Source organism: Mobula birostris, chromosome 12 (genome assembly GCF_030028105.1).
Source record: "Mobula birostris isolate sMobBir1 chromosome 12, sMobBir1.hap1, whole genome shotgun sequence".
Taxonomy (NCBI): Eukaryota; Metazoa; Chordata; class Chondrichthyes; order Myliobatiformes; family Myliobatidae; genus Mobula; species Mobula birostris.
The window spans coordinates 7059748-7082299 of record NC_092381.1 but is presented as its reverse complement, the minus strand read 5'-3'; the positions used below and the strand labels follow the sequence as shown (position 1 = coordinate 7082299).

General features: G+C 43.2%; 1 protein-coding gene across 6 annotated transcripts in view; it reads left to right on the top strand.

Moving 5' to 3' along the window:
- The first annotated feature begins 5031 nt into the window (after positions 1-5031).
- spata1 (spermatogenesis associated 1) overlaps positions 5032-22552 on the top strand; it is a 100853-nt gene continuing 83332 nt past the window's right edge. For all 6 annotated transcript variants that reach the window (XR_011888100.1, XR_011888099.1, XM_072274581.1 and 3 more), the window contains exon 1: positions 5032-5140. Coding sequence is in view for 4 of the 6 variants with exons in the window: in XM_072274581.1 (XP_072130682.1) it covers positions 5087-5140 (54 nt within the window). In the remaining 2 variants the exon portion in view is untranslated. The remainder of the gene's footprint in view (positions 5141-22552) is intronic.

Genomic DNA, 22552 nt, shown 5'->3' with positions numbered 1-22552 from the left:
CCAGCATTTGCCCATGCTGCAAGTCTCCCCTCTCCATGCCACCGATGTTGTCCAAGGGAAGGGCATTAGGACCCATACAGCTTGGCATCAGTGTCGTCGCAGAGCAATGTGTGATTAAGTGCCTTGCTCAAGGACACACACGCTGCCTCAGCCAAGGCTCGAACTAGCGACCTTCGAATCACTAGACGAACGCCTTAACCACTTGGCCATGCGCCAACACTTACCCCCCTTTATTATGTTGTTTAACATCTGTTTGTCATTCAGTGTAATTTTTGTGCAATAAAGCTCTTATGGTGTATATTAGAATCCCTTTTTATAAAACAAAATATAAATATATTTTTGATGTTGTGAGATAAGGGCGGTTAATCTATAATAAAACAAAAAGAGAAAACTGCAGGGTTATAGAAATGTCAGGTTGCACTAACATTGAAAGAACATCTATGTCAATATTGTAAATTGTTAAATTAGAGTAGAAATGGCCAGTTCTAACATGTTTTGGCCTCAGCTTGAAGAATATGATATTGAATCCAGAAGGGTCCCACAGCTAATGAATCTATTTGCTGAAGCAGAGTCATTTACAAACAAGATCTAATTTGTACCCACAAAGCCTGGAAAGAGCATACAAGTGATCAGCTTTTTGAGACCAGGCAGAATTCTATGCTCTTCTTTCAACAGATCTCTAACATCTGCCTTAACATTTTTGATAAGATCTCAGTTAAATATATCACAATAAAGGGCCCATGATTTTGGACTGAACTATCTTGCTAAATTTTTTCTTCTTTGCTAAAGTTTTCTTCTTTGGTTGGGAATTGTCAAAATAAGGCTTCCACTGGTAAGTTAATAGTAGATAAAATTTTAACTGACATTTGTTTGTTTTGTCATTTTGATCTGTTGCATATTCAATGGTGTATATTGATATTTGAATACTGAAAAAAAATCATTAAAATATGTACACTGCCAACGAGTCTAACATTGGTTGACTATGACCACTAAATTAGATAGTTAAGAGTTCAAATCTATTAAAAATACAAACTAAAGCTTTATTTCCCATCAAAATATGCACTGTGATGGTAATGACAAAATAGTTCTGACCTTGACAGACAATGGTTTTAGTTTCCTATGAACTCTGATAAAATATCTATCTAACTAGAAGCAACTCTTACAATTAAAAACACATCCATAGAGTCTGTACTGTTTATTAAAATTCCATAAGAGATCACAGTTTTTAAGGCAGGAGCTGGAGAACTGTTAAAACATCCACATGAAACCTGAACACAGGCTGCCCAGCTAAACTAGGCACTGTCTAATTAAAAACAATGCTTACAAAACATCTACATAACCCTCCCCAAGGCTGGAATAAGCAGCAATTCAAATTTCAAGCAGATTATGGAGATCATTACTTTTCAACCGCCCATAAGTCAGAACTCTTACTAACACTGACAAAACATTTACTCAACCATCTACACACTTGCTTTTACATCAGTAAGACATTCACAGAAATCTCAACAACTCTGAAAAAAGTAACACTTGAAATTTGAAGCACCTTCTTGTAGTCTCATATGAATAGGTGAAGCCACGGGAAAGTGGAGGTCACTCTGTTCTTGTTGCTGGCCTACTGGAGATTCTGGCGGGATATTCTCTGCTATAAAACTTTGTGCTGCCTGTCTTTTCTTATCAGCAGTCCTTTTGTTTCTTTGATTAACTCTCCACTGTCGTCTTTTCAGTCTGTTTGCACTTCGATAATTGTGAGGTGATCTTAAGTTTTCCTGTCCCCCTTCGTTTTTTTGTATCCCTTTCTCTTTCAAGGTACTACTGATTTGGTCTTCTTTAATTGTGCCTTTGTATTTTTTTTGATCAGACTGCTGATGATCTTGGGACCATCTTGACAATTTCACCGCCATTTGTGTGATGGTAATGACATTTCACACTTTTTAAAGAAAGTGTTGGCTAAGTCTTGCACTTGCTAACTCACCCAGATAGCTAGCTTCTAAATATAATTTAAGTATACAGAATTAAAGTGAAGTTATTTATTTCTCAGTTAAAACACTCAATAGTAATGAATTTGGTAATGACATGTAATAAACATACTCTCAGATCAGGAGAGGTATAAATCTTTAAATTACTCACATTTCTGGACCTCAAAATCTCAGACTTCTGCCACGACAGCCGCATGCTCCCTCTGTCACTTCTCATTTCCATGGAAACCACATAAGCAATAGTTTGAAAAAACTTAGCAACACACACAAAATGTTAGAGGGACTCAGGAGGCCAGGCAGCATCTATGGAAAAAAAGTACAGTTGACGTTTCGGGTTGAGACCCTTCAGCAGGACTGGAGAAAAAAAAATGAGAAGTAGATGTAAAAATTGGGGGGAGGGGAGGGAGAAACACAAGGTGATAGGTGAAGCCGGGAGGGGGAGGGATGAAGTAAATAGCTGGGAAGTTGATTGGTGAAAGAGATACAGGGCTGGAGAAGGGGGAGTCTGATAGGAGAGGACCAAAGGCTAGGGAAGAAAGAAAAGGAGGGAGGAGCACCAGAGGGAGGCGATGGGCAGGCAAGGAGATAACGGTGAAGGGGCGGGGGGCCATTACCGGAAGTTTGAGAAGTCAATGTTCATGCCATCAGGTTGGAGGCTGCCCAGATGGAATATAAAGTGTTGTTCCTCCAACCTGAGAGTGGCTTCATCTTGACAGTAGAGGAGGCCAGATTGACATAGCGGAATGGGAATGGCAAGTGGAATTAAAGAGGGCAGCTACTGGGAGATCCTGCTTCTGGTGGACGGAGCGTAAGTGCTCAGTGAAATGGTCTTCCAATCTACTTCGCGTCTCACCAACTGACAGCACCAGACAAAACTTGATTGGTTTCTAAAACATGTTGTGTGTTGGTAAAATGACAGATGTGTTAAGACAGACTTTGTTATAAAAAATGTAGAAATTGTGTAAAAAAAAACCCACATGAATTTGGCATGTATTTTTAAAAGTTCTTGTGAGAAAATATAAACTAAAAGTTTCATTAATTTAATACTTACTATGACTCTATTTTGAGGACAGATGATGGAATAGATGGCTCTGTTGCCAAGTTTGTAAATGTTGGCAGGGCAGGTAGTGTTGAGGAAATAGGTAGGCTGCAGAAGGACTTAGACAGATTAGGAGAATGGGCAAGAGAGTGGCAAATGAAATACAATGTTGGAAAATGCACGGTCGTGCACTTTGGTAGTAGAAATAAATGTGTGGACTATTCTCTATATGGGGAGAAAATCCAAAAATCTGAGATGCAAAGGGACTTGAGAGTCCTTGAGCAGAACACCCTAAAGGTTAACTTGCAGGTTGAGTTGGTGGTGAGGAAGGCAAATGCAATGTTAGCATTCATTTCAAGAGGACTAGAACACAAGAGCAGGGATGTGATGCTGGGGCTTTATTAGGACCTGGTGAGGCCTCACCTTGAGTGTCGTGAACAGCTTTGGGCTCGTCATCTTAGAAAAGATGTGCTGGCATTGGAGAGGGTTCAGAGGTAGATTCAAGGATGATTAGAGGAATGAAAAGGTTATCATACGAGGAATGTTTGATGGTTCTGGCCCTGTACTCGCTGGAATTCAGAAGGATGATGGGGGATCTCATTGAAACATAGTGTGATGTTCTGGGTGGGGGGGGCGTGGCTGACAGCCCACCCCTGCATTTCTACTGAAGAGTACTGTTTACTGTTCTTGTGTTAAAATGCTTTTGTGGGATTATGGTGGGAAGTTCCAGTTCATTTATTGTTACATTTTAGCTTGGGTTATAGTGTTATTTGCTTGTGTATTTGTGGGTCACCCTGACTGTAACAGGGGTGTGTGATGGTTACCTCCCCTGTCTCTATGAGAATGGTTGGGTTCACTCTCTGGGTCATGGTGCCTGATCTGTTTTGTGTCTACCGCAATAAAACCATTCTTGAGTGACAGAGCTTCCTCATCTGTTATTATGGACCAAATGCTCGCCACAATATCATACATTGAAAGGCCTAGACAGAGTAGATAATGAAATGATGTTTCCCATGGTGGAGGAATTTAGGACAAGAGCGCACAGCCTCAGGATAGAGAGACATCCATTTGAAACAGAGATGGAGAGAAATATCTTTAGCCAGAGGGGAGTAAAATTGTGGAATTTATTACCACAGGCAGCTGTGGAGGCCAGGTCGTTGGGTGTATTTAAGGCAGAGCTTGATAGATTCTTGATTGGACACAGCCTCAAAGATTGCGGGGAGAAGGCTGGGTAGTGGGGCTGAAGAGGACAAAAAAGATCAACCATGATTGAATGGTGGTGCAGTCTCGATGGGCCAAATGGCCTAATTCTGCTCCCATGTCTTACAGAGTCTGGGTAGGGGACAAGCCCAAATAGTGAAATTCTGGCACATTCAAGATTTCAACTCGCTTAAAAATTAAGGAAAATTATTTATGAAGCATACTGAAAAAGTTTAGAGTTACTATTACCTAACTTTTAAAATACTTGTAACTTTTAAACTACAGTATTTGTTTTGAAAAATCTATTTCTTCCCGAAAATCTACCCTAGGGGCAGAAAAAATACCCTAATTAAAGAATTATACGCACACGGCTCCTATGAGGGACTTATTCTTTAACCTGAAGTGCATGGAGGCCGGCGGTATGAACGCGTTCTCCTGTGAGCGGTGAATGAGTCAAGAAAGGCGAAATTATTGGGCCTGATGAAGTACCTCGGCGAACCATCCATAAATATGCTGCCTGATCTGCAGAATTCCTTCAGCATTTAGCGTGTGTTACTCCTGATTTCCAGCATCCGCAGGAACGCTTGTATTAACAGCTCAGTTTCTGATTGGTTGGGAATTATTTCAATCACGGTCAACGCAATTTATTATTGGGCTAGATGGATATCAATCAATGATGGGCAGGCCAAAAACTTTGTAGGATTTGAGGGTGACTGGGTGCTGGTCCTGTCAATCAGAGCTGCTTCTGCTCTCTGATTGGATTAGGCTCCGATGTCGCTCTTCAGCCCGTTGCTCAGCGGAGCGGCTCCCGGGAGAAGTGGTGAGCGTGGGTCGCACACGGCTGCTCTCGGCGTTATTCCTTCTAAAGTACATGGAGGCCGGCGGTATGAACTGTTCGGGGAGCCGCAGAGCACCCAGTGCTGGGGTAAGCCAATGCGTTCGGTGTCTTAGTTATAAGATCGTTTAAAACTTAGCAAGAATAGTTGAACTGGTCAACGGCAGCAATTTGCTAACTGAGGCAAATATCAGAATCAGGTTTAATATCACTGGCATATGTCGTGCGGTAGCTTCTGGAATTGCTAAAAACCACAAAAGAAATTGCTTATAGACCTCTCGTCCGTCCAAGACTTGAATACTGTAGTGCCATTTGGGATCCCTACCAAACCATTCATATCAATAACCTTGAGAAAGTCCAGAGAAGAGCTGCCAGGTTTGTAACAAGTGATTACGAAAAGACCAGTAGTGTTACAGATATGCTTCTCGACCTCAAATAGGATACCCTCCAAAGACGCCGCACAATTTACAAGGAAACTCCTTCATTAACTCCTTCCAACATTAGTCACCTTTTGTGCAACCAGAATAACAGGTCAGCAACCCGACAAAACCAATCCCTGAACTACGAGACCATTCAGACCAACAAGGACGGCTACCGCTACTCACTGTGCCCCGGGACCATTGCAGTTTGGGACTCCCTGCCGCCCCACCACACATTAAATCTGCCGCTGATAGTAAAACTTACAAGTCGCTGCTTTTAAACACCGCAATTTAAATTACAACTGCATGCATGAAGGGCTGCACGTTTATAGCCCAGCGGCGCCGGTTGGTGCAGTATGGACAAGACATAATTATAAAACAACTGTAAGTTACGATAAGAAGTGCATTGGTTGGAGATGGAGATACGTCTCTACCAAAGGAGGTGTAAGGCACTCCTTCCCTCCGCAAGCCTGCAGGTCACCCTTGGGCAAGGTGTAGCGTTTGCTAAGGCATCCCCTTCCCCTGATCGGGGTCACGTGAAGCCATGGGAGCAGGTGGTGGATGGTTGTACGAGCAGCCGGTGCATATCACAAGTCCTGGTTATGTGACCACTGACACCAGGCAGACAATCTCTAAAGAGAATTGACAATGGCTGAGGTTACCCGTCTTGTAAAGGCACTGCCCAGAAGAAGGCAATGGCAGATCACTTCTGGAGAAAAAATTGCCAAGAACATTCTTAGACATGTTAGTCAATGTTATACAACACGGCATATAAATTAGTACAAAAATAGTGAGGAAATGTTCATGGGTTCATTGTCCATTCAGAAATCAGATGGCAGGGGGGAAGAAGTTGTTCGTGAATCTTTGAATGGTGCCTTCAGGCTTCTGTACCTCCTCCTTGGTGGTAGCGATGAGATGAAGTCATGTCTTGGGTCATGGGGGTCCTTAATGATGGATGCCACCTTTTCAAGACATCGTCTTTTGAAGGTGTTCTCGATGCTGGGGAGGCTCGTGCCCATGATGGAGCTGGCTGAGTTTACAATTTTATGCAGCTTTTTTCTGATCCTGGGCCGTGCCCCCACCCCACGTACCAGATGGTGAGGCATCCGTTTAGAATGCTCTCCACATCTGTAGAAATTTGCGAATGTTAGATACTGCTGGGCTATGTAGAACATAGGACAGTACAGCACAGGAACTGACCTTCAGCCCACCATAGAACCACATTGCCCCAACAGGACAGGTAAGACATTTCCCACACCGACTATACTGCAGAATTATTGCACTCTTTGTGACTTTACTAATAGCCCCTAATCACAAGGTTTGGGGTTCAACAAGTGTCAGAGTCAAGTTTATTATCATCTGCACAAGTACACGTATATACAGGTGCAATAAAGATCATCTTAGAGGCAGCAGTATCAGGGTAACGCAAACAAAATGCTGAAGGAACTCAGCAGGTCACACAGCATCTGTCGATCAATCGACGTTTCAAGCCGAGACCCTTCATCAGGACCTGAAAGGAAGAGGAAAAAGCCAGAATAGGAAGCTGCAGGTGAGGGGAGCTTCAGAAAAGCAGTACTCATAAGAAAAACATATTAGAAATTAAAGATTCTAGATTGTTTAATGCCATTTCTAGTACACAAGTGTAAAGGAGAACAAAATAATTGTTACTCCAGATCCGATACAGCACGAAAACACAGAATATGATAATGAACACAATAATAAAAGCACACAATAAATATAAAGATAGCTTATACACATTGTCTGTCCATAAAGTGACGCTAGACACAGGAGTGTCTGTACATAAGGTGACTGACAGGAAATGATAAAGTAGTGGTGGTCGGGGGTGTGGAGGGGTGGGTTAGTGGGTGGAGGTGTTGATCAGCCTCACTGCTTGGAGGAAGTAACTGTTTCCTGAGTCTGGTGACCTTGGCATGAATGCTGCCTCATATATTTATGTATAAATAATAATTAATTTATGAATAAGTAATTTATACATCAATTTTACTAGCCAGAATACAATTCTGTGGGAGTGAGTGGGTTCTGTGATTCTGCTGACTGCTTTACCAAGGCAGTGTGAAGTGCAGACAGAGTCCGTGAGGGGAGAGTGGTTCTTGTGTTGTTCTGAGCTGTGTCAATGCTTTAGGTGTAGTCTCATAAATAACTTGTACAGTTGGAATATGTTGTCCTAACACCTGTGCTCAATGCCTGCCATGAGTGTTGAAGACGTGAGTGTAGGTGTTGCCGATAATAAACTCCAATAAAGTTACCAAACTTACTACTGGAACGTACTTTATTTTACTTGTGCACCGGGAGAACAACATGGCCCCTGTCACCCGCCCTGTTCTGAATTATGAAGAGAGATGCTATTTTTTTTATCACAGAATTGGCTAGCAGTTACAGATATTGGCCGTTTGGTAAACTGCATATATTTCAATTCTTTATTTCCAAGAACAACCACCATTCACAACAGAGGAGCCATGATTTGAGGCCACCCTCAGGGTGGAGGAGCAACACCTTATATTCTGTCTGGGTACCCTCCAACGTGATGGCATGAATACCTATTGCTCATTCTGGTCAAAAAAATTACCCCTTTTTCCCCCCCACACCATTCTCCACCCTGACCTTTTACTTCTGCTCATTATTTCCCCGTGTCCCCTTTCTCCTATGGTCCACTCTCTCCTATCGGATTCTTCCTTCTTCAGCCCATGACCTTTCCCACCCACCTGGCTTCACTTATCAACTTCCAGCTAGCCTCTCTCCCCCCCCCCCCCCATGTTTTTACTCCGGCATCTTCACCCTTCCTTCTCAGTCCTGAGGAAGTGTCTCAGCCTGAAACGTTGACTGTTTATTCATTTCCGTAGTTACTGCCCGACTTGTTGAATTCCTCCAGCATTTTGTGTGTGTTACAGAGGTGTGAAAAGTCAATAGAAACTACCATCTGACAACCCATGATACTTCAAAATCTTAAACACGAGGAATTCTGCAGATGCTGGAAATTCAAGCAACACACATCAAAGTTGCTGGTGAACGCAGCAGGCCAGGCAGCATCTCTAGGAAGAGGTACAGTCGACGTTTCGGGCTGAGACCCTTCGTCAAGACATAGTTCAAAATCTTATCGGTTGTCAGATGATAGTTTCTTCGTAAAGTAATTTTCCCTTAGTTTGCGTGCAGGTTGGATCAATTATCTCAACTCCAGAGCCCTGATGTGCAAATGGAAATTATGTTCTTCAAAGATCTTCGTTGTCTCGGCTCTATCCTTGCCTGGATATTATGTTAACCCTTGCCTTACTGCACTTCAACATAGGGAGTGGTCATCAATTGATGAGACTGCAGGGACAATAAACTGGCATTAATGTAAATGGGCTCAAAGTACAAAGAAAATTTATTATCAAAGTACATATACTGTAGGTCACCATATACAAACCTGAGATTAACTTTCTTGTGTCGGCATGCTTTATAACTCTATTACAATATATGCCACGAGGCCCCCTGTTGGTTGGGCTTGATGTTACATACTGCTGTCTGTGTGTATGCAAGCTAGTACCCGAGCCAGGGCAGTACAGTATGGAGAACAAGCTGTAGAACGCTCTTCCTCTCCACATAAGTGATGAATCCAAAGGAACGACAGAGACCGATACAGTTTGGCACTAGCAGAGTCACAGGAGTTGCCAGGCACCATTGAACTCAACTTAGAATAAAACCTAGGGACTCCAGCTCCATATTTTCCCTCTGGATTTACTCCTGAACCATCACATGAGTGGCATTAGCTGCATGGCAGCGGAGGTTTGAGATCAGAGTTTTCCTTCTCCTTAATGAGCTGCCAGCCACGGCTGACAAGCCCCAGGTGCCTGGAGAACTGGTTTTAAGGCACCAGTAATCTGCATTTGCCGCTTCTCCTGCCAGTAGAGATGATCCTGCCAGGTTTAGTAGTCACAAGTGAAGACTTGGTTGTCAGAGGCTGTTGGGAGCATTTAAATAGGTAGTGGGAGCTTCTCCTCACTACTCCTCTGGCTTTGGCAACCTTAAGGAACCACAACATATACAAGTTATGCATGAACTCTTGATCTCCCAACCTGCTTTGTTATGCCCACACACCATATTGTATACCTGAACTGCACATTCTCTGCAACTGTAACACTTGATTAGCTGATTAGATATCTGGATTAATGTTCAGATGTTCAGGGGTACCTAATGAAGTGATCACTGGGTTGAAATCAATGATCTGGATGATGGAATTGATGGCTTTGTGGATGATATGAAGATAGGTGGAGGGCAGGTAGTGTTGAGAAGGCAGAGAGTCTGCAGAAAGAATTAGACAGATTAGGAGAATGGGCAAAGAAGTGGTAGATGGAATACAGTGTCGGGAAGTACATGGTCATGCACCTTGGCAGAAGGAATACAGGCATGGACTATTTTCTAAATGGGGCAAAAATGCAGAAATCAGAGGTGCAAATGGACTTGGGAGTCCACATGCAAGATTCCTTAAAGGTTAAGTTGCAAGTTGAGTTGGTGATAAGAAGGGCAGATGCAATGCTAGCAATCATTTCGAGAGGACTAAAACAAAAGAGCAATGATTTAATGTTGAGGATTTATAAGGTCTTGGTTGGTCCGTAACTGGGTTGCCAAACCAGCAGAAATGGAACGCTCGTTGGAGTCTGTGATTACTAGGAACTAATAAAGTTTTATTAAAGAAATAAGTAATACAGTACACTAATCGCAAGGGTATAAATGTAGCAGGTTAGCAATGATAATACACACTTATACACAGAAATAGGGTAATAGGAATCAACCAAGCTCTATCGCAGTCTAAGGGTAAAATGATCAGTCTTAAGTGAAGCAGAGTTCAGTTCAGTTTAGTGCAGTTCGAAGTAATCGCTGTTGTTGTACCGTTGGGGAGAGAGAGAGTGAGAGATGCAGTTGGTTTCGGGCAGACCTTTTGATGCCTTCTGATCCCGCTGTGGTCACCGACTGTGACCCCCTCCGTTCCAGATACGATTGTTCTTCCGCAGTGAACCCGGCACCCAGGCAAGGGCAGACACACACCCCAGGTTCCCACCGATTGTACCTTTACACCCTGTGAGCGTCTGATCGATTCCCGCGAACCGGTCCTCCAAACTCCCACCAACTTGTGGGGGCACACTGCTCTTTCCAGGGTCTCGTGGCGTATCGTGCCTTAGCAAACCTGCTCTTTTTATCCCCCTGCTGGGGTATCACCTGTCCATCAAACTTCAAACAGTTCAGGTTCAAAGCAAACGGTCTGTCAATATGTGAATTGTGTTTCTTTCTCGTTAATCTCTCTCTTCTCTCTTATTAGCATTTTGAATGTTTCTCCATTGTTAACTCTCTCATTAGCATCATCCGTCCGGTAGCTCTGCTTGGCGTCACACGTGACAGTCTGCATGGAGTATTATGAGCATTTGGGCTCCTTATCTAAAAAAGGATGCACTGGCATTGGAGAGGGTCCAGAGGAGGTTCACAAGAAAGATCTCAGGAATGAAAGGATTAACATATGCGGAGTACTTGATGGCTCTTGGCCTGTATTCGCTGGAATTTAGAAGAACGAGGGTGGGGGAGGGGGATCTCATTGAAACCTATCGAATGTTGAAAAGCCTCGATAGAGTGGATGTGGAGAGGATGTTTCCTATGGTAGGGGAGTCTAGGACCAGAGGACACAGTGTCAGAATAGAAGGACGTCCATTTAGAACAGAGATGAGGAGGAATTTCTGTCATTGGAGGGTAGTGATCTGTGGAATTCATTGGCACAGATGGCTGTACAGGCCAAGTCATTGGGTATGTTTAAAGCAGAGGCTGATAGATTCCTGATTAGTGAGGATGTCAAAGATTACGGGAAGAAGGAAGGAAAATGGGATTGAGGGGGTAATAAATGAGCATGATAGAATGGTGGAGCAGACGCAATGGGCCGAATGGTTTAATTCTGCTCCTATGTCTTAAGGTCTCCTGCTGCTTACAAGTCAGAAGAAACAGAAACTATAACAACGTCCCCCATTTAAGGCAGAGAACATTCTCAAGAAACTTGTGTGAGTGGAGGATTTACATTTAAATGTAAATCCATTGTACATTTAGTAGTGAAAGTGCCCAGTCGCCTCGGCCTTGGCTGTCTTTTGTGCAGCAATAAAATGCTGTCAAACAAAAATGATGGTTTAAAAGAAAGAACTTGCGTTTATAGCATACTTTGTCAGCCAGGAGCGGCTGAAAGCTTTTTACAGCCGACTAAACAAGCCAGTCTACGAGGGCGATTTTCACAGGGTGTAGTTTCACGAAACAAGAATGTAAAAAAAATGTGTTTCAAAATAAGGGGGAGTTTCTTGTTGTGGATCTGAGGAATTTGCAGAGGCAGAATCACTGAAGGTATTTTAAAGAGGAGGCTGTTACAATGTCGAAAGGTAGGAGCTGGAGTAGGCTGCTGCCTCACCCAAAAGCCTGCCTTGGTGTTCAATAGTTCAAAGTTTAAGGTAAATTTATTATCCAAGTACATATATGTCACCATATACAACTCTGAAATTCCTTTTCTTGTAGGAATTCATAGTAGAACAGAGAAATACTATAGAATCAGTGAAAAACTACACCCAGAGACTGACCAACAATGTGCAAATGAAGACAACTGTGCTAAATACAAAAGCAAGCTAATAATAATAATCAGCATTCCCTCTTTTTTAATGACCAGTGTGCGCAAAATTCTGTGCTGTGCAATTTATTGCCTAGTGACCTCAACATGTGTGTGCTGAATAATTTCTTCAATTAAAAACAGTAAATAAGCCAGTTCTAAACTCTGCAGACAAATCATTGCAAACTCCATGTTGTCAACACCATCCACATCAGAAACCGGAAAAGGAAATGTGATTGTGTACGATCGTGAAGTATGCTTGACATGCCAGCGAGGTAGAGGGTGACAACAATCTGTGTGCAGTTTAAATTCCTTTGTGCGCGAGTAACAGATGATGTGCGCGCGCACACCTTAGCAGGAACATTGATAATAATGAATAAATTAAATAAATAATGCTGAGAACATGAATTGTAGAGTCCATGAAAGTGAGACTGATTCCATAACCTATGGACTCAGTTTCAAGGACTCGACAAATCATGTTCTCAGTATTTATTTATTTATGTATGTATGTATATATGTATGTCACCATTTACAACCTTCAGATTAATTTTTTTGCAGGTATTCAGTTAGATACAAAGAAACACAATAGAGTTAGTGAAAAACTACACATAAAGAATGACAAACAACCAATGTGTGAAAGAAAACAAAATGCAAATACACAAAATCAAATGATAATAAATAATACTGAGAACATGAGTTGAAAGTGAGTCCGTAGGTTGTGGAATCAGTTCAGTGCTGAGGTGAGTGAAGTTATCCATGTTGGTTCAGGAGCTGATGATTGAGGGGTAATAACTGTTCCTGAACCTAGTGGTGTGGTTGCTAATCCTCCTATACCACCTTCCAACCCGAACCCTAATGCATGATCTGAATATTCATTATCTATCTGAGTTGTTGCTCCACTAGGAAATCTCCAGGGATGCCTACCCTGAAGACGTTTAAATCTTCCCTTCGATGGGAGTTCAGTGAGACCCTCTCTCACTGCTCCTCCCGTGATCTCTGCAGCCCTCCGACTCTTCAACCTTCCAGCTATCTTCCTTCCTCTCCCCCACCAGTTTAATCTGGTGACTTCCCCCTTCCTTTCCAGTCCTGGAGAATGGTCTTGGTTCAAAATGTCGACTACTTAGTCCTCACGATAGATGCTGCCTGACTTGCTGATTCCTGCAGCATTCTGTGTGTGTTGCCCTGGATTTCCAGCATCTGCAGACTCTCATGTCTGTACGTCTCTCTATCTGTCTAATCCTTTCCTTTATTGTATTTGTTGTCATTTGAACATTGGTTGTTTGTTTGTCTTTGGGTGTAATCTTTCATTGATTCTGTTGTGTTTTATATTTACTGTGAATGCCCACAAGAAATGGAATCTCAGTGTTGTATATGGTGACATAAATGTACTTAGATAATAAGATAGATAGATAGTATACTTTATTGATCCCAAGGGAAATTGGGTTTCATTACAGCCGCACCAACCAAGAATAGAGTATAAATATAGAAATACAAAAACCATCAACAATCAAACAACAAAATGCAAACTATGCCAGATGGAAAATAAGTCCAGGACCAGCCTATTGGCTCAGGGTGTCTGACCCTCCACAGGAGGAGCTGCAAGTTCGATGGCCACAGGCAGGAATGACCTCCCGTGACGCCCAGTGTTGTATCTCGGTGGAATAGCCGGGGTCCAGCAACAAAAAGTTCGGTATCCGGTCTTCAAACACGTTCCTCGATCGTAATATGACCAGGATTGCACCATCCGTTGTTAACCAGAACAGCAAGCCCCCAACTCCTTTACGCTTACCGCTCTCAGTGCACTTCCGGTCAGCCTGAACGGTCTGGAAGCCGTCCATAGAAAAGATTTACTTTGAGCAAGGGGACCAAAACAATGTACAGCTCTCCAATACCCCGTAGAATTGTAACCAATACCCCCTCATTTTGAAACTTCAAACCCCTTGGAATGGAGGCTGATGTACTGTTTGCCTTTCTGATCATGAGAATTTAGTGTTACACCATTATGGATCGGTGTGTCGAAGCTTGGAGGTCACTTCTAGCCTCCTCTGTACAAAATCTGTACGTTCGTCTCATAAGTGTGAGGGTTTTCTCCGGGTGCTGTGGTTTTCTCTCACAATCCTGCCGCAAAGACGTACTGCTTAGTAGGGTTAATTGGTCATTGTAAGCAGGCCTGTGATTAGGCTGGGGTTAAATCAGTGGGTGGCGGGGCAGTGCAGCTCGGTGTGACGGAAGGGCCTGTTCCGAGCAGAATCTCAGTAACAGGAATAAATAAATTAAACATCTGATAGTAACGTGTCATGATCCACGCAGAGGGACAAATAGGTCACCTGGTACCTCATTTATTTACAGTCCCTCTCACTGAGCAAAGGAGACATATTTGAGGCATTGTTAGTTGCTGGTTGGTTTACTAGGGTCTCAGACTCAGCGGAGAAACAGTCCCTTCGGCCCATCTTGTCCATGCCGAACTGTTAATCTGCCCTTCTCCATCGGCCCACAGCTGGAACTGGGGGGAGAAGGAGATTGTGCAGAAAGAAGAAGTGTAATTTGGCATTGTGTTCGGCACAGACGTTGTGCCAGACATATATACAGAAAGGTGCCGGAAAAGGGCCAGTAACATCATGAAGGATCCCACCCACCCTGCTTGTGGACTGTTTGTCCCACTCCCATCAGGGAGTGATCCACACCAGGACCACCTGACTCAAAACAGTTACTTTCCCCAGGCAGTGAGGCTGATCAACACCTCAACCCACTAACCCACCCTCACACACACCCAACTACCCACTGACTCAGCCCTCCACACCCCCAACCACCTCTACTTCTGTCAGAGTCACCTTATGTATAGACACTCCTGTGCCTAGCGTCACTTTATGGACACACAATCAATCTATGTGTATAAGTTATTTCATGTATTTATATTATTGTGTTTTCATTATTCAAATGGTTCTGTTTATTGTCAGAGAATGTATACAGTATACAACTTGAAATACTTGTCTTCGCAGACATCTGCAAAAAACAGCAGAACCCCAAAAGAAGGAACAACAGAAAAATGTTAGAACCCCAAAGACCCCGCTCTCATTCTCCCCCCTCCCCCATGCAGGCATCAGTCTCATCCACCCCCCCCACCCACTTCAGCAGAAAGTGTCAGCCCCCACCGTCCACTAAACAGCAAAGAGAGACCATGATCTGCAGCCAACAACTATCGTTGACCCGACAGTTCGACCTCCCCCTCCCACCGAATGGCCTGTTTCTGTACTGCCTCTCAGTATCATTGTTTCTGTTGGCAATGTGAGTTTCAGTGAGCAACAGATGGTGGCGGGATTGGACCGGGAAGTGGAGGGAACAGATGTGGTTAGGATAATGTAGTGGGAATGACACTGTGTGAGAAAGGACTGTGATTAATTGCAGAGCCTGTCTTCTGAGGATATTAGCAGGCTCCCGGGGTGGGGACAGGGGACTTGTCCTTTGTAAACACACATTAACCTACAGAATGGGACAGTGCACCGAGATATACGCATACGTTCAGGCAAGGTACTGTCGAACTTGCATCCAGTACACTTCAACGTCTAATAATAACTGGGAGTTGGAATTGGTTTATTATTTTACAGGGTTACACTGAAAAACATTTTTGCCTACTGTTCACACAGATAATTCATTACATAGTGTATTGAAGTAGAACAAGGTAAAACAATAGCGGAGTTCAGAATAAAGTTTAACAGCTGAATGTTGGTAGACAATAAGATACAAGATGATGGAGCATCATGGTAGAGTAGTGGTTAGCGTGACGCTATTGCAGCTCAGGTATCGCGGTCCTGGCATCCTCAGTAAGCAAGTTTGGACGTTCCTTCCAGGGCATGTGAGGGTTTCCTCAGGGTGCTCTGGTTTCCTCCCACAGTCCGCAGATGTAGTGGTTAGTAGTTAGTTGACATTGTCCTGTGATTAGGTTAGGGTTAAATCGGTGGATTGCTGGGCAGCACAGTTCGAAGCGCCAGAAGGGATGGTGAGCATCTTTAATGATGGATTCTGCCTTCTTGACACATCTCCTCCTGAAGATCTCCTCGATGGTGAGGAGGATCATGCCTTTGATGGATCTGGCTGAGTCTGCATCCTCTTGCATTGGAGCTATTAAAACAAAAATCTTCACGCCATCATAAAAGTTTCTTTCTGAAGCCATTTAATCTGATCAACCATTCTAGTCCTCCCCCTCCCATCTACCACCACAGTTAATCCACTACACTGCAGACACTTTTAATAATATCGTTTACATCGTAAATATTCTGGTATTTATTTATTTATGCACATTTTATTCAATTTCCAACCTTTAACCTGTAACTTTCTTTAAGTATAATTCTTAATTCTTTACAGTTGAATGTTAATATTTTTGTTGAATGTCACACTCTGATTGTATCTGGTGCTTAAAGTTGATCCTTGATCCTCAATCCTCACTGGAGCCTCCATAACCAAGTGGTGATGCATCCAGTCAGAATTCCCTCCGTTGTACCTCACTAGTCTGCACAAACTCCTAATGAAGTCTCCTGTAGCACAACTTGGTGGAGGAGCTCAGCAGGTCAGGCAGCAACTATGGATAGTAATAAACAGTCGACGTTTTGATCTGAGTCTCTTCTTCAGGACTGCAGATCCAGTATCTGTGGAATCTTGTGTTATTGGATTCTTCAGTCCATTGTAGACTTTCTGTCCATCTACGCTGATTCTGTTTACATGCACTAGGTCTGTATCCTTCTATGCCTTGCCTATTTAAGTACCTAACTAAATAGAGCGCGTTCCAAACGTACACATCTCACTGTTAACCTATCTCTAAGGTCCTCTTTGAAGCTCCAACCTCTCATCTCAAGTTCAAGGCCTCTTGGTTTTGATCCCCAAACAATGGAAAAATATGTTATTGATGCCTCTCAGAATGCTGTAGATATCTATCAAAGTCCAAAGTTCAAAGTACATTTATTATCAAAGTACATATGCAGATTCGTCTTCCCACAGGCAGCCATGAAACAAAGGGAAACCATGGAACCCATTCAAAGAAAACATCAAACACCCAGCGCATAAAAAAAGAACAAATTGTGCAAACAGCAAAAAAAAAAGAGAGGGAAAAACACAGAATATAAAACATCAAACCACAAAGGCACTTATCAAGTCACCCCTCAGTTCCTTCACTTTAGGGAACACAAGCCCAGTCTCTCCAATCTCTCCCCGTAACTAAAGTCCTCCAATCCAGACACCATCCTGGTGAATCTCCTGTGCACTCTCTCTAGCACAGTCACATCTTTCTTTATAAACTCAAGAGATTCTGCAGGTGCTGGAAATCTTGAGCAACACACACAAAATCTATTTACTTACAGAAACAGCGTGGAATAGGTCTTTCCAACTCTTAGAGCTGTACCGCCCAGCAACCCCTGTTTTAACCTTAGCCTGATCGCAGGACAGTTTACAATGATCAACTAACCAACTAACGTTTTTGAATTGTGGGAGGAAACCAGAGCACTCGGAAACCCCCCGCAGTCCATGGGAAGGATGTACAAACTCCTTACAGAGGATGCCGGAATGAACTCTGAACTCTGACACCCTGAGCTGTTATAGCATCATGCTGCTCTACTGTGGCGCCCTAAAATGCTGGACGAACTCAACAGGTCAGGAAACATCTATGGAGGGAAATAAACAGTTGACGTTTAGGGTTGAGATCCTTCATCAGGACTGGAAAGGGAGGGAGCAGAAACCAAAATAAAAAAGTGGGGGGAGGTGAAGGAGCATAAGATGGCACGTGATAGGTACAACAAGCTGGCAGGTAAAGGTAGGTGGGTGTGGGGGCAGTGAAGTCAGAAGCTGGGAGGTGATAGGTGGAAAAGGTCAAGGGCTGAAGACGAAGAAATCTGATAGGAGGAGGATGGAGTGTAGGAGAAAGGGAAGGAGGAGGAGCACCAGGGAGGTGATGGGCAGGTGAGAAGAGGTAAGTGGTCAGAGTGGGGAATAGAAGAAGAGGGGAGGGGGAGGGAAAATTTGTGTTACTGGAAGGAGAAATCAATATTCATGCCATCAGTTTGGAGGCTACCCAGACAGAATATGAGGAACTCAGCAGGCCTGGCAGCATGGATGGAAAAGAGTAAACAGTTGATGATTCCGGCCGAGGCTCTTCATCAAGACTGGAAAACTGAGATGACAAGTTAGATCAAGAAGGTGGGGGGGTGGAGGGGAGGAAGAAGTACAAGGTGATAGGTGAAACCAGGAGAGGGGAAGGGGTGAAGTTAAGAGCTGGGAAGTTGATTGGTGAAAGAGAGACAGGGCTGGAGAAGGAGGAATCTGAAAGGAGAGGACAGAAGACTATGGAAGAAAGGGAAGGGACAGGAGCACCACAGGAAGGTGATGGGCTGGTAAGGAGATAAGGTGAGAGAGGGAAACAGGAATGGGGAATGCTGAAGGGGAGGTGGGAATTTATTGGAAATCCGAGAAATCGAGGTTCATGCTATCAGGTTGGAGGCTACCCAGATGGAATATAAGGTGTTGTTCCTCCTACCTGAGTGTGGCCTCATCGTGGCAGTAGAGGAGACCATGGACTGGGTTTTCTGCAATGAATGCAATGAAAACTAAATTGCGGAATAGACTGGACATCAGGAACCCCCTTCGAGTATCGCTGTCTCCCGTCACCCCTCGATGGGACTGTGTTGTTGCAGGAAAACAAGCCCAGGGCTCCCACTGATTCAGCGATATTGGTGTGTTGCAATGATTTTATATATTAATACGGGGAAAATATGTGCTGTGCATTTAATATCCAAACGTTACTTAAAACGTTATCATACTATTGACTTATAAGTGACTTATAATTGACTTATCACTATATTCATGCAAGGAAAATAGGTGCTGTGTGTTTAATATTAAATTTGTTAGATAAACCCTTTTAGAAATGAAATTGAGTGTATTAGCCACTTATAGTTGGCTTATCACCTATATTCCAGTCGTGATTAACACCCCCCCCACCCCCCCCCCGCACCGAGGGTTGCCAACTGTCCCGTATTAGCTGGGACATCCCGTATATTGGGCTAAATTGGTTTATCCCATAAGAGACCGCCCTTGTCCCGTATTTACCTCGCTAAGTTAGAGTGTTCCTATGAAACCTTTCATGCTGAAATGACGTAAACCGAAGAAGCAATTACCATTAATTTATATGGGAAAAATTTTTGAGCGTTCCCAGACCCAAAAAATAACCTACCAAATCATACCAAATAACACATAAAACCTAAAATAACAGTAACATATAGTAAAAGGGGAAATAATATGATAAATACACAGCCTATATAAAGTAGAAATAATGTATGTACAGTGTAGTTTCGCTGAACAGAATCGCCAGAAGTGATTTGTAGAAAAAAACCAGGACATGCATACGCATGCAAGTTCCCGTGCAAGGCTTCATGGTCATTGTAGTCTTTTTTGGGGTAAACGCAACGTATTTGACTGCTACTCTTGTCCGTTGGCAACCCAACCCCCCCCCCCCCCCCCACCGGTGGCCGGTCCGCAAGAATATCGTCAATAATAAACCGGTCCGTGGTGCAAAAAAGGGTGGGGGCCCCTGTTCTATACCTCCAGAAATGAATGCCAACATTGCATTCACCTTCTTCACTACCGACTCAACCTGGAGGTTAACCTTTAGGGTATCCTGCACAAGGACTCCCAAGTCCCACTGCATCTCTGCATTTTGAATTCCCTCTCCACCTAAATACAGTAATAGTCTGCCCGTTTATTTTTTCCACCTAAGTACGTGACTGTACACTTTCCAACATTGTATTTCATTTGCCACTTTTTTGCCCATTCCCCTAAACTATCTAAGTCTCTCTGCAGGCTCTCTGTTTCCTTAATACTACCCGCTCCTCCACCTATCTTTGTATCATTGGCAAGTTTAGCCACAAATCCATTAATACCGTAGTCTGAATCACTGACATACATTGTAAAAAGCAGCGGTCCCAACACCGACCCCCGTGGAACTCCACTGGTAACCAGCAGCCAGCCAGAATAGAACATAGAATAGTACAGCACATTACAGACCCTTCAGCCCACAATAGGATCCCTTTATTCCCACTCTCTGTTTTCTGCTGATCAGCCAATGCTCCACCCATGCTAGTAACTCCCTTGTAGTTCCATGGGCTCTTATCTTGCTAAGCAGCCTCTTGTGCAGCACCTTGTCAAAGTCCTTCTGAAAATCCAAATACACCACATCCACTGCATCTCTTTTGTCTACCTTGCTTGTAATTTCCTCAAAAAATTGCAGTAGGTTAGTCAGGCAGGATTTTCCTTTCAGGAAACCATGCTGGCTTTGGCCTACCTTGTCATATGCCTCCAGGTATATCATAATCTCATCCCTAACAATCGATTCCAACAACTTCCAATCCACTGATGTTAGGCTAACAGGTCTATAGTTTCCTTTTTGCTGCCTCCCACCCTTCTTAAATAGTGGAGTAACATTTGTAAATTTCCAGTCATCTGGTACAATGCCAGAATCTAACGATTCTTGAAAGATCATTGTTAATGCCTCCGCAATCTCTCCAGCTACTTCCTTCAGAACCTGAGGGTGCATTCCATCATGTCCAGGAGATTTATCCACCCTCAGACCATTAAACTTCCTGAGCTCCTTCTCAGTCGTAATTTTCACTGCACATACTTCACTTCCCTGACACTTTTGAATGTCTGGTTTACTGCAGATGTCTCCCACTGTGAAGACTGATGCAAAATACGCATTCAGTTCCTCTGCCATCTCTGTGTCTCTCATTACAATATCTCCAGTGACATTTCCTATTGGTCCTATGTCTACCCTCAACTCTCTTTTACTCTTTATATACTTAAAAATGCTTTTAGTGTCTTCTTTGATATTAGTCACCAGCTTCCTTTCATCTTTTCCTTCTTAATGACCTACTTAGCTTCCTTCTACAAGTTTTTAAAAGCTTCCCAATCCTCTATCTTCCCACTAGCTTTGGATTCTTTGTATGCCCTCTCTTTTGCTTTTACTTTGACTCTGACTTCACTTGTCAGCCACGATAGTGTCCTTCTTCCATTTGAAAATTTCTTCTTATTTGGAATATATCTGTCTTGCACTTCCCTTATTTTTTGCGAAACTCCAGCCATTGCTGCTCTGCTGTCCTTCCTGCTAGTGTCCCTTTCCAGTCACCTTCAGCCAGTTCCCCTCTCATGCCTCTGTAATTTCCTTTATTCCACTGAAATACTGACACATTAAAATTTAGTTTCTCCTTCTCAAATTTCAAAGTGAACTCGATCACGTTGTGATCACTGTTCCCTAAGGGTTCCTTAACCTTAAGCTCTCTTATCACCTCCGGATCATTGCACAACACCCAATCCAGCACAACTGATCCCCTCGTGGGCTCAACAACAAGCTGTTCTAAAAAGCCATCCCTTAGACATTCTACAAATTCTATCTCTTGAGGTCCAGTACTGGCCTGGTTTTCCCAATCCACTTTCATGTTAAAATATACAATAATTATTATGACATTGCCTTTCTGACATGCTTTTTCTATCTCCTGCTGTAATTTGTAATCCACATCCCAGCTGCTGTCTGGAGGCCTGTATACAACTGCCATTAGGGTCCTTTTACCCTTGCCATTTCTTAACTCAACCCATAGAGACTCTACACCTTCTGATCCTATGTCATCTCTTTCTAATGATTTAATATTATTTCTTATACACAGGGCCACACCACCCCCTCTGCCTACTAACCTATCTTTCCAATACACCGTACATCCTTGAATGTTCAACTCCCAATGGCAGCCATCCTTTCGCCAAGTTTCAGAAATGGCCACAATGTCATATTTGCCAATCTGTAGCTGAATTTCAAGATCATCCATTTTATTTCTTGTGCTGCGTGCATTCAAATAAAATACTTTCAGTCCAGTATTTGTTGCTTTCTGTTTTAACTGCACCACGCCTCTATTGCCCTGCAAATCATCCCACTGGCTGTGATTATGCTTCATCTCCTGCCCGTCCTTTCTATCATCTCCGTTGCAGTCTTATCTTTGATTTATTTCTGTTTTCTCCTTCCTGACGCTCCGGTTCCCATCCCCCTGCCAAATTAGTTTAAACCCTCCGTAACAGCTCTATTAAACCTGCCTGCTAGGATTTAGACCTCTTTGGGTTCAGGTTTGTCCAACGTGATGTTACCAAAATTCTTTATAGTAAGAATAAGAAAGATTCCCGCATGAGCTTTCTGTGCCTGGATCTATCCATCTTGGTAATGCAATTTGCACGTGCTAGACTAGTTTTTAAATAAAACAGAGTAGATATGGCTCGCACGATGCTCTTCCTGCTCGGAGTGATCTGGAGCTTGGAGCTTAATTCCGCCAGTCTTTAAGGAGTTTGTACACTCTCACTGTGAACCATGTTGGTTTCCTCCCAGGGTCCAAAGACATACCGGTCAGGAGATTACTTGGTCATTGTAAATTGTCCAGTAATTAG